At 41.7% G+C, this 12,328-nt stretch overlaps 1 protein-coding gene across 1 annotated transcript in view; it reads left to right on the top strand.

The window, feature by feature from the left end:
* The window catches only part of TRIM71 (tripartite motif containing 71), a 64,657-nt gene that overhangs the window by 40,997 nt on the left and 11,332 nt on the right, over window positions 1-12,328 (top strand). Inside the window, exon 2 of the mRNA XM_065051617.1 lies at window positions 872-1,039. Within this exon, the coding sequence (XP_064907689.1) occupies window positions 872-1,039 (168 nt within the window). The remainder of the gene's footprint in view (window positions 1-871; window positions 1,040-12,328) is intronic.

Genomic DNA, 12,328 nt, shown 5'->3' with positions numbered 1-12,328 from the left:
ATCTTAGAAAAGAAAAAAGCCCCCAACCTGATTTCTGCTTGCCTCTACTTGGATGAAAGATGCTATTTCTGTGTGCTGCTTCCCCCTACTGGGTGGAATGGGAACAGTTGTGGCTGATGAATGGATCCCACTTCCTAGGCTAACATCTTGTGTAAGACTTTCATTGTGATTTGAATGTAGGGTTTTGAAGTGCTTTGTGAATAGAAAGGGGTTTTAGTGGTTACCCACAGTTCACTGTAGCATTTGAATTCTCTGTTTATTCTGATGTTCCAGTCTTGTATCACTAGCATAGAAACACTATGTCGTAGCAAAAGTTTTTGGCTTTGCTGTTGAGAGTGGCAGAAAAGGGAGTCTTGCCGAATATTGTCACTGTGCTGAACATAAGGGATTTGCATATTTTGAAAACACAGAGGGTTGTTTTTCAGCATGCATAATTTGTTTTCCCCTTCTGGGGTGGGTGTGCTGGTGCTCCAGGTCTCCAGTGCAGTGATTATTAAATGACCCGCTTCAGAGAATGTGGTGTTTGTGTATGCAGGAAAAGTCTTCACCTGAATCTTGCCATAGATGACATCTCCAATCTCCAAGTGTTGGCAGATGGTTTCCGCTCTTAAGAGGAGCTGATGTGGACACTCTTCCTAGTATTGTATTGCAAAGAAAACAATGATACTTCCATCTAGCTGTTAGAGTATGATTCGGAGCTTACCGGGAGGGGATAGCCCTTCCTCTGTGGAGAAACTATTGTGAAGTCTTTGCCTATTGCTACTGCCTCTAGCCATCTCCTTTGTAGTTGAGTTGTTGGATTTTTTTTCATCATGGCGCTATTTCTCTTTAATTCTTTATTAAATAGTGATACAGTTTTGTTTTCTTCTAGGTACTGCATTTCTACTGTGATACGTGTTCTGTCCCCATATGTCGGGAATGTACCATGGGACGACATGTGGGTCACAGCTTTATCTACCTCCAAGATGCCCTCCAGGATTCCAGGACTCTCACCATTCAGCTCCTGGCAGATGCTCAGCAAGGACGACAGGCTATTCAAGTAAGATATTCCCAACTTGAGTACGTTATTTCCCCCTCCTTCTTCCCTCCCCTTCCCCCCAAGCTTGTCTGTTACAGGGCAAGGTGTCAAGGCACAAAGCTCTCTGCTGCTGTCAGTCTTCTCACCCCTTCTGTTCTCTCAGATCTCTGACAGAAGTGGCTGTGGAGCTGAAAACAAAGTGATGTTATATGAATTTTGCATTCTTGCAGCATAATCCTGTCATGTAAATCACAATATATATGAAGCACTTGAGCATGAGGCATTTTGAAGAATGTTTTGATTTTGTTTAGAAATGCCAAGCCTGGTTTTGTTTTTAAAACTGAGACCTACTTTCGTGCTTGTTACAGCATCTAGCACTGTAACTACCTATGACTCTGGTTATGTCTTCAGTGTTTCCACCAAATATACAATACTAATTAGCTGTTTGATTAGTGTGAAACTTCTAATCTGTCTGTGCAGAGGATCTGGAGGTATTTCTGTATGAGGATTACTCTGCACACACAGTTATATACTATAACTGCTTATTATTGTGTTCTACCCCAACTATGTTTTATAATGCAAATATAAACATAGAATGTCCTGAGTTGGAGGGGACCCACAAGGATCATCGAGTCCAACTCCTGTCCCTGCATATGACAACCTAACAGTTCACACCATGTGTCTGAGGCCATTATCCAGTCTCTTCTTGAACAGTCAGGCTTGGGGCCATGATACCTCCTTGGGAAGCCTGTTCCAGTGCTTTTCCTAGTGTCCAACCTAAACCTCTCTGGTCATATCTTTCTGCAAATCCCTTGGGTTCTATCACTGGTCAGCAGAGAGAAGCAGCTGTAGCTGCCATGAGTTCTCAGCTCAGTCTCGTCCAGGCTGAATAAACCAAGTAACTTTAGCTACTCCTCATACAGCTCCCCCTCCAAACCCTTCACTAACTTTGTAGCTGCCTCTGGACACTCCAGTGGCTTTATCTTTTTTTTTATGCTGTGTTGCCCAGAACTGCACACAGTGTTCCAGGTGAGGCTGCACCAGTGCAGAGCAGAGCAGGACAATCACCTCCCTCAGCTGGCTAGTGATGCTGTGCTTGATGCACCCAGGACACAGTTGCCCTCTCAGCTGCCAGGGCACACTCTTGGCTCGTGTTCAACTTGCCGTTGACCAGAACCCCTAGATCCTTCTCAGCAGAGCTGCTTTCCAACATCTTGTCCCCCAGTCTGTATGTACAACCAGTGTTGCTGTATTCCAGGTGCAAAATCCTGGCACTTGCCCATGTTGGTTCATTATTGCCCAGTTCTCCAATCTGTCCAGAACCCTCTGCAGGGCCTCTCTGCCTTCAAGACTGTAGACAGCTCCTCCCAATTTTGTGTCATCAGCAAACTTACTTAGTATTCAGTGATATTACTGTATATGATTATACAGTCATTAGATATGATATTACTGGTAGTTTTGCCGGCATGAAGAAACTTTGGATGGTGAAAGCATAGTGGGAAGCTTCACTTCAGCCTCAAATACTCTACATTTGACCTGGATATTCTTAAAATCAACACTTGTGTGATTTAACTGTTTTTTTTTTTTTTTTGAGTAGATGTTGGTAGAATGCCATGTATAGGAAGTAAACTTTATTTCTGAATTGGGTGTGCTATCCTGGCACATGCATGCTGTAAACAGTAATGAATAAAATTAACAAAAACTGCTGTTGTCCACCCATCATTGCTTGTTTCTAGAAGATGAGGCTTGAGTGGGTGTCTCAAATTTTCTTACTGAATAAAATCTGTTAAATCTTTTCCATTGCTGTCAGCAGTGACTACTCCCTCAGTCTCTCCTACTCGCTTTCCGCCAGTGCTACAGAATTTCTGTGTACTCTGGGCATGTTACTAGATCTAGGGCTTGTGTGTCTTGGGGACTGACTGTTTTGAAGTTGCTTCCCTTTCTGTGATACGACAATTTTTCTGCCTCACTAGTGAGAATAAGCCACAAATTTTAGCCTGTCAGCAGATAATTGTAACTTCTGTAAGCTTGTTCAGTGGGACAGGAACAGCTAACTTTTCTCTCCTTGAGTCTCTGTACCTGTAGAACAGAATAAATATTATAGATAGTAAACTTTTTGATGTCTTCTTTAAGCTTGTGATGTTAACTTGTTACAACGAACAGCAAACACCAAGTTTTTGGAGCTGAATTTAAAATTTAAATTTAAAACTCCATCTTAAGACAGAATCCTGCAAATCTTAGGTTTTATCAAGATTGGTTTTAAATTGGGTCACAAGACTCATCAGCAGTATCCATAATGAAACATTTCACGTGTCCCCAAAATAAGAAGGAAGTGATTATGTAAGTTTACAGAACGTCACTAGTACAATGTTCTGAATTTCTCCAGGCTGTCTTAGACAGGCCCACTTGTCTGTTAGTAATAAAACTACTGCTTTTGACCTTCAGGGCTCATAATCATCTAACTGGTGTGGATAAATCATCTAAGGAGGAACTGTCTCTTGGAGTAGAAATTAGCAGAATATCATTGAGTACCACTGTGCTACTATTGCATGAATGCTTTTGAGCCTGGATTTACTTTTTGTTCCTTCCCTCCATTTTCTTCTGACTTCTATGTTGGAGGCTCCTGCCATTGTGGTGAGCTGACTATTTTATGGTGGTATGGGTGGAGGGTGGGTGGTACTGGTTATGTTCATGTAACTCAAACAAGCAGCTACAATGAACTTAGTCTGAACATTTTTACCCTGGTCCAGCTCAGCCCATCCCATCCAGGTTAAGAGGCTATGTTGGAAGCATTAACTGGGCAGCTTGTGTAAAGATTCTGTAAAATTTACCATGCTTTTTGAGAGCTGAGTAGTTTTATTAGTTGAGTGGGCTTTTTAATCTGGGCTGCTGGACTGAAAAAGGGTAGTGAGTGAGCAGAACAGGGATAAAGTTCAGGAGGTGGTGTGTGTGTGCATATGCAGGAATGGGAAGACTGTACAATTCAGGACACCTGCTACCTAAGCAACATCAGCAACAACTAGAAGAGCATGTGATGCAGTTAAAAGCAGGGGTGCTGACTCAAAGGCTGCATAAGGAAGTTTTTATGAAGCAAGCAAGCTCTCCTTGTTCTTGGGATGATAGGGCTGTGAAGCTATGTGTTTATCCTAGGGAGGAGACAGCATGTCAGCATGAATTTAAAACAAACTCTAACTAGGCTCTGAATTAAGAGAAACTGGCTTGAATGCTTTTCTTAAAGCTTGGAAATAGTCACCAGATAATTAAATGCTAGTACAAGCTCTAACATGAGGAACATAGACTGGAACTCTAAGAAGCTTGAAAAGTAATATGGTGCGGTAACACTTTTAGTGGGACTGATGCATACAGCTGTACTAGTAACTCTTTCTTAATAGGCTTTGAAAGTTATAGCTCTGACTGAGATCTTAAGGATATATGAGGAGGGGTAGTTGAGTAAAGAGGAAAAGGTGGAATTTGAAGGCTGTTGCAGGACAGAGGAAATCAAGCCATGAGTCAACTGGCTGGAGAGTATCTGGTTAACCAAAGTTGAAGGCTCTTAGGAATAAATGTTTATTTAAACTCTTCCTGCGGCTTTGGAGGAAAGATTGTTTTTCAGACTTAAAAAATGCTGTGAGTTGGGATACATTTCAGCCTCTTGGATCCACTGAAGCCCGATCTAGTCTGTCGCTCCTGAAAAGTCCAAACCTCACTTTTCAAAGGAGTTGGAAGTCCTCTGTAAGAAATAGCAAGCCTGGCAGCAGGAGACTTGGGGTTTCTGTGTGTTTTGTTTTGTGGAGTTTTTTTGGTTGGGTTTTGTTTGGGTTTTTTTTTGTGGTTTTTGTTAAGGTTTTTGGGTTTTTTCCCCTCATTGAGGTTTTACAGCAAGGGAAAGCTTCCCTTGCTTCCCTGTGCTGTGCTGGTCCTGGCCTAGATCACCTATTTCTAAGCTTATCCCTAACACAAGAGCTTGTGCCTGAGTGGTGAGGTGATGGAACTGAAAGGGGAACCTTTCCATAGTATCACTTTTTGGCTGTGTCAGCCCCGAGTCTGATTCACTGTAGTGCTACAAGGACTGTCAATGGTGCCATGGAATGGAGCAGGAACACCCAACTCTGTTGCTTGTAGGACCTCCTTCTTGTCTCAGTGGAAAGCTGTATGCTCCTTGCTGGGATGCTTTGCCAACATTTTCAGCAGCTTGCATTGGTTTGCAGGATGATATGAAAGCTAAAGTTGACATTGGATTAATAGGGTGGGGGGAAACAGGGCTGCTGCCTTTCTATATGGAGGAGCTTGTCCTGCTGCCTTGTTTTACCTCATGAAAGTGCACGCTTGGCTGTCTTATTTCAGAATTTTTTCCAAGGACCAGGCCACAAACTGTGAACGTAAATCTGTTATGATGAAAGATAGATGGCTTCTTCAAAATGTCATGATCTTAAAATACATCTATACATGTGTAATTGTATATATGTATGTATGTGTATGTGTAATCTAATGCACTTGCGCAATGGTAAAGCCACAAGTGCTTATTCCCTGCAGGTGAATATGTTAAAATACTGTTTGATCTGTTCATGTCGGTTGTCTTAAAAGTATTTTTATTGGAGCACAAATAAATTCTTTCTGAGCTGAGTCCATAGTTTTTTTTTTTTCTGGGGCGTTTGCCAGTGCAGACTTCCACATTTAAATTAATGTGGTGAGACTGGTCATGTGCAGAACGTAGAGTGGACCTCTCTATCTACCAGCATGAAAGTCTTAGGGGTTGGTGGTAGGGATGGGTCAGCCATTGAGGCAATGCCTTCTCTTTCCAAAATTGTGGGGGAGGTGATATGAAGTAGATTAGAACTTTTATTCTAAGGAAGCACTGTACAAAACTTGGCCAGCTGGAGGAGGAAGCTGATCTGTTGCCTTGAGACTCTGCCCTTCAGTGGAAGCGTCCCTGTGGGTTGCCATATGGATCCGTGCTGCCGGGAGGTCGATACCTGAGAAGGATGGCACTGCTGGATCGTTCTGGAGTTGTCACATCAAGTTAGCTCAGGCACCCTCATGCATGGCTTTGAAGTCAGGCTTGTAAGTTTGAGAATCTGAAATGAAGCTTTGTAAATAAAATTGAGTCAATTGTGCTTTTTTAAATCTAGGATTTATATCTACAGAGGCTGAATTTCTTTAATTCTAGTAATTGTTTTGTTTTGTGTTTCGCTGAGTTACTCAGTGTAACATATGAGCAGATGTTTATTGAGAAAGATGCATTTGACATGTATCAATCTCCAACTACTGTTCTGCCTAAAACTTTGGGCAAAAACCTGTTCTTGCAATACAAACCAGAGTGATAGTCCATTTCTGATGTGAGTTAACCTGGCCCCTAGCCCTCCCTCTATCTAAGCTTCTTTTAAAGTTCTCTTTGAGATAATTTTTTCTATTAAGTGAGATTTTTTTTTTGTGTGTTTTACACTCTGTAGGATGCAACTTTTAAATAGGTCCAACTACTGTGGTTTGTGCTTTGGCTGCACCAATATTAGTGCAAAGCCACTATGAAACCTATTAATCTTAGTATCTTTACTGCAACTATATTTTGTATAGGGCCTTCTAATTAATTCTTCTAGTATAAGAACATTAGGAAGCTTATATCCAGTTCTTGATGTTGGACAAAGCTGGCTGTTATGTCCTGGTTGATTTAACAGTGATAAGTAATTGGAAGAGTTTTTTTGAAACAAGCCTTCTGTGGCTTTTTGTTACCACGAGGAACCAAAACCAAGTGATTAATGGATGGTACACCTTTCACATTTGGTGGAAGATGGCTCACTTAAGGAAATCTTTACATATATCTCAAGTTTTTTGTATTTAATGTGCTTTTAAAAGCTAGAGGAGGTTTGCCAGAGAATATATATAATCTTGAAGTTTGTTTTTTTTTCCTCTAAGTAGGATTAACTTCCTCTTAAATTTCTTGGTGTTTAAAGGGTAAATCCTCCATACTGAGGTAGGGAAGTGGTTATTTAAGGTTCTTTAGCCATTACCTGTGGTCCATTGACCTCTGAAATACTGAAGGATTCCTCTGAAGAAAACAAAGCTTGCTTTCAAGTTTGAATTTTCTCTCCAGTGGTTTGTACCTTCATTGGAAAACTTAGACTAGCAAACTTATTTTTTCAGGAATTAATTCCAATATTTATACTTCCGTCCCAGCTTTGGATGGATGGAATTAAAAACCCCAAGGACCTTCTAAAAATGCTCACACAAGCTTGTGTCAATGAGCTGCAATGCAGTTACCATAAGCAGCCTTTACACCCTGTTGTTTTGTCACAGTATCATGTTGTGCTGCTGTTTGTTCAAATGGATAATTTTCTGAACTGAATTGATACAATCACAGAATACCAGGTTAGAAGGAATCACAAAGATCATGTGGTCCAACCTTTCTTGGCAAAAGCACAGTCTAGAAAGATGGCCCAACACTCTGTTCAGCTGAATCTTAAGTGTCTGGTGTTGGGGAATCCACCACTTCCCTGGGGAGATTATTCCAATGGCTGGTGGTTCTCATCCTGAAAAATTTCCTTTTGTGTCCAATCAGAATCTCCTCAAGAGTAACTTGTACATTTCACCACTTTTCCATGTGACTCCTTGTGAAAAAGGAGTCTCCATCTTCTTTGTAGCCAACCTTTAAATACTGGAACATAGTGATGAGGTCTCTCCTAAACCTTTTCGCAAGGCTGAACTAGCCCAGTTCTCTCAGCCTTTCCTCATCATGTAACATCATGGCTCAGCATCTGGATTAACAGACTCTGCTATTTCAGTTACATAAGTTAGCCTTTTTAAATATAACTGTGTGTTGTGTGGACATAACTCGGGACATACTGATTTAATCTGGGTCTTAGACTGTGGAAGCCATGTGGTGAGGGCATCAGCACCTGTACAGTAGCTTTGCATTTCTTGTTTATAGTCCATCAGAACACGTGCTTTGTAACGTGTTTATTTTTTTTCCCTTGAGTGTTGTATGCTTCTGATCATAACTTTTCACTGAAAAAAGCAGCACTGGTGAAAACTTGGAGGAGTGATATTTTGAGAACGTTACAAATATTCCATAGGAATATTCATGTGAAGTGAATTTTAAATGTAGAAAGATTTTTGTTACCTTGAGGCTCCAGTTCCTTACGTCCAATAGAAGACAGAAAACATGAAAAATGGCTGAAAACTGACAGTCTGCAAAATGGCAAGTCCTGATGTTGGCCCCTCTGCAGTCAGCCCATATATCCAGAAGTGCAACCAAGTTCTATGATGCTACTTAGACTCCTAGCTCTTGCAGTCCCTTTCCTTATAGCTTTGTATTATAGCACCAGTGCCCTTGTCATAGCCACTGCAGTAAGCTCATTACTATTTCTTTTTTCTCTCAAAGTGGTTAAATGTAGGTAAAGGGGAGCTCACAGAGGTGCCCACCTAAAGGGGGCTTGTGAAGCACACCTGGGGTCCAACAGGACTTTGCTCTTCACCTTTTACTCAACTGGCTGGAATATGTGTAAACTCACCAGGCATGCATTGGGTCTACCATCTTCTCCTGGGAAGGGGTGTTTGGTTCAGCATGTATGTAGGCACTGGTACCCTGGGTGCCAGTGACACTTTATGTAAGGGGTGTGTTTATGCAGAGCTAGGTCTAATCAGGTGTAAAATGCTGTATGAATTATAGGAATAACTACCTTGAGGTGTTAACAAAGTAGCCTTTTCAGTTTGTACAAGATGTTCAGAGAAGAAAAGCTTTGAGACCTGCACACTTAATAACCCTTGTTAAATGCTTTGAAATCTGAAAGTACAGTTAAAACTGCATGCCATTGTCATGTTCTCCTGAGATATGTCTTGAATGTTGTTGTTTGCTATTTGGGTAGGTTTATAGAGAAGAGCAAGTAATGCTGAAATGTGCTGGTAGCAATAGCTAGTTGTGGATGTCTACATTTCTTTCCTTAGTGAAAAAACATGCTTGTCTGCCCCACTGGAAGCTCTGGGTGCCAGATTTCCTTTTGTTGTGGCCCTCTGGTACATATTGCCTGCACAAACAGGGTTACTTAAATCTTACTCTGAGGAACTGGAAGTGTCAGTTTCAACCCTGAAGTTTACAAGATAGATCACAAAGTTGTTTTTTGTTTTGTTTTGTTTTTTTGTTTTGTTTTGTTTTAAACACAAGGCACCAGTGACATCCTTAATACAATAGAAAGTGTGGTATTGACTACCTTTGGGCCTCTGAGAGGTCACGAGTTAATAGGTACAGCTGCAAATAGGCCATTTACTGTATTGGTCAACAGAAGGAAGCAAGATGGTTTTCCATATCAAATTTAGTAACACAATGTGATTCTTTGCTAAACATAGATCTTGTGTTCTGTTTCCCAAGCATGTGAACTGGTTAACCATCTCATTCACTAGCACTGGAATAAATATGCCATGCCATACAGAGAGTGCATCATAAAAGCTGCTGTTCTTTAAAAGGATTTGTTGCTAAAAAGATTGTGCAGTGTCTGACCAGAACAAGAAATGCTGCTGCTTAACATGTTCCCTAAAAGGCTGACCTTTCTGAGACAAGTTCTGCACAGGAAATGCCTGCAGAACAGCAGGAGGGAGTTATCATGGCAGAGCTGTGATATCTTACAGCAATCAAAGAGAACAAGAGATTTCCATGTAAAGAAGGCTCCAAAAAGTTGTACTTAAAGCTCTTGGGTTTTGCTTCAGATAGATAAAAAACTTGCTTATTGCTGTTCCTTCCCCACAGCACTGTCTGCTGCTGTGTGATGCTGGTCAGCCTTCTTCCTTGGCTGCTCTTGCCTCTTTTGGCAGAGTGCAGGATCGTGTGAAGTTGACCAAAATTTTGCTGATATCCTGGACAATATTAGAGCCTTAGTGTTCTGGATATCCTTCACTGATCTGAGTTGTTCAGACTGGGGCAAGTAAAAATAAATCCAGATCATGACACGAGTTGATGGTAGACAACCTTGTGTTATTGAGTACTGTTACTTGCCCTACCATATCTGGTTCCTACAGATGAAACTTCACAGCATCCCCAGGGAGTTAATACCTCTCCTGCTATGATGGTGTTCTTGAAAGGTGGACTTTGGTTTTAGTGAAGAATTGTGAGGGAAATTGAGATTGCTCTTAGCCATCAGGTGTGAGGAAAGTGTACACACAGATACCACAGTCCTAATGGGTACTGCTGTATGAAAAAGCTCAAACAAGTAAACCGCAAGACATTCCTGCTTTCACAGACATGCTTGTTAGAATTGGAATGAGTGGATAGTGCATAGTTTCCTTAATGCTTCTCAAGGAGATACCTGTTTCTGTTTGAAAGAAAATGAGGGTGTTTTGCTGTACTTAAAAGTGTACAGGTCTGGTTTTGGAAGAAATGCGTATCTTTTCCCTGCGGTAGAAGCTGTTTCTGTATTTCAGAGGCAGAGATGAGAGGTACAGTGTTCTTGTATGTGGAGTCTTCTAGCTAGATTTACTGGCTTCTCTGAAGCTTTAATCTATGGCCAGTTGTGACTCCCTGTCTGCTTTGCTAGTTGTTGAATAGCAGGAAGATGTGCCAGGGGAGGTTTAGGTTGGGCATTAGGAAAAGGTTCTTCCCTCGGAGGGTGGTGGAGCACTGGAACAGGCTCACCAGGGAGGTGTCACAGCCCCAAACCTGACAGTGTTCAAGAAGAGACTGGACAATGCCCTCAGACACACGGTGTGAACTGTGGGGTTGTCCTGTGCAGGGACAGGAGTTGGACTTGATGATCCTTGTGGGTCCCTTCCAACTCAGGACATTCTGTGATTCTTGTAATCAGATTTTTCATGTTCTGTCAGCTTGAAGTGTTGAATCACATTGTCTGCCAGAAGCTTTGTGTGAAGGCAAGTCAGCTCTGCTTGCAGTGGGATGGGGGTATTTAGGCTGTGTGGAGACACTGTTAAAAATGTAGGAAAGATGACTCTGATCTGGGAGTTGCATGAAGAAGGCATGCTCCTCTCACTGAGCCCTGTGCTGTTGGAGGGGCCGTGAGTAGCATTCCTGTAAGAGACTTCTTTGGATTAATGATCAGAAACATTGCCTTGTCTTTTCTCAGAGTTGTCTGTCTTCATCTTGTCTCCAGAGACTAATCACCTGACCAAGTTAGTTTTCATTTTCCTTTCAGTTTTCTACTCCCACATGACCTGGAAGAGTATTATCTAATTCAAATGAGTTGTCTTAAAATAACTACCTGGAATGCAGATGTCCAAGTAACAGTACACTTCTGGTTTTATGTTTTAGCATTGCCATTGTTGGCATAAGCTAGATGCTGTTGAACTTGCTGGATCAGACGTTTGAAAAGACTAATAACTAATTCCATATAAGGTATCAAAAGGCCTGTCTGACTTTCTAGACAAAGCTGGATCACATCGAGTAGTTCGTATAATGTCACATCAGGTGGTTCTTAGATTGGTACGTAATCATATACATAATTAAACTGAGGATATTTTCTGTCAGGCCCGAAATGGTACAGTAAAGCCTTTAGAATACATCTTTGCCCACTCCATCAAGCCTGCATTGCTGAAGATTAAAGATGTTTTCTGCCAGATTCCCTGACTACCTGGTCTGAAACAGCTCAGAAGTTCCGAAGTGGGGGGAAGGTGCTGTGAAGTCTGTCTACAATGCTGTATTTTTAAAACAAACAAACAAAGCAAACAAGCCCGTGACTATTTCTGTTCTTGCCTGTTGAGCTGCAACAGCTGTGTGTAATGTGTTGGTAGGGGTTTAGATGTCTTGTGTGTATTGGTTAATATTAAAATTGTAGAAATAAAATACTGTGATTTGCCAAGCTTTTGAAAAGAGAAAACGAGTGGTGCATGGAACAGTTATAGAATTGCAGCGTTCATGAAGTTGGAAAGGACCTCTGCAGGTCTTGTCCAACCCCTCTGCTTAAGCAAGGACACCTAGAGCAGGTTGCCCACAATGCTGTCCAGTGAGGTTCTGAATATCTCTGAAGATGGAGACTGCAACACTTCCCTGGGCAATCTTTGCCAATGCTCAGTCACCCTCACAGTGAAAAAGTGTTTGCTGATGTTCAGAGGGAACCTCTTGTGTTTCAGGTGGTGCCCATGGGCTTTGGTCCTGTCACTGGGCACCACTGGAAAGAGCCTGGCTCTGTCCTCTGTGCCCTCCCTTCAAGCACTTACATACACTGATACAATTCCACCCCCTGCGCCCCTTTCTCCCCTTTCTAGGCTAAATATCTGCAATTACTATCACCTTGTTCTAGAATTTTATAACTAATTAACTAGTATTTTTTTGACTGAGAGCTCCACAGCCTCACCTGCATGTTAAGGCTGGTTCAC

The sequence above is a fragment of the Columba livia genome, chromosome 2 (genome assembly GCF_036013475.1).
Source record: "Columba livia isolate bColLiv1 breed racing homer chromosome 2, bColLiv1.pat.W.v2, whole genome shotgun sequence".
Lineage (NCBI taxonomy): Eukaryota > Metazoa > Chordata > Aves > Columbiformes > Columbidae > Columba > Columba livia.
Note: the sequence above shows the minus strand (reverse complement) of the source record. Positions and strands in the feature narration are given on the sequence as shown.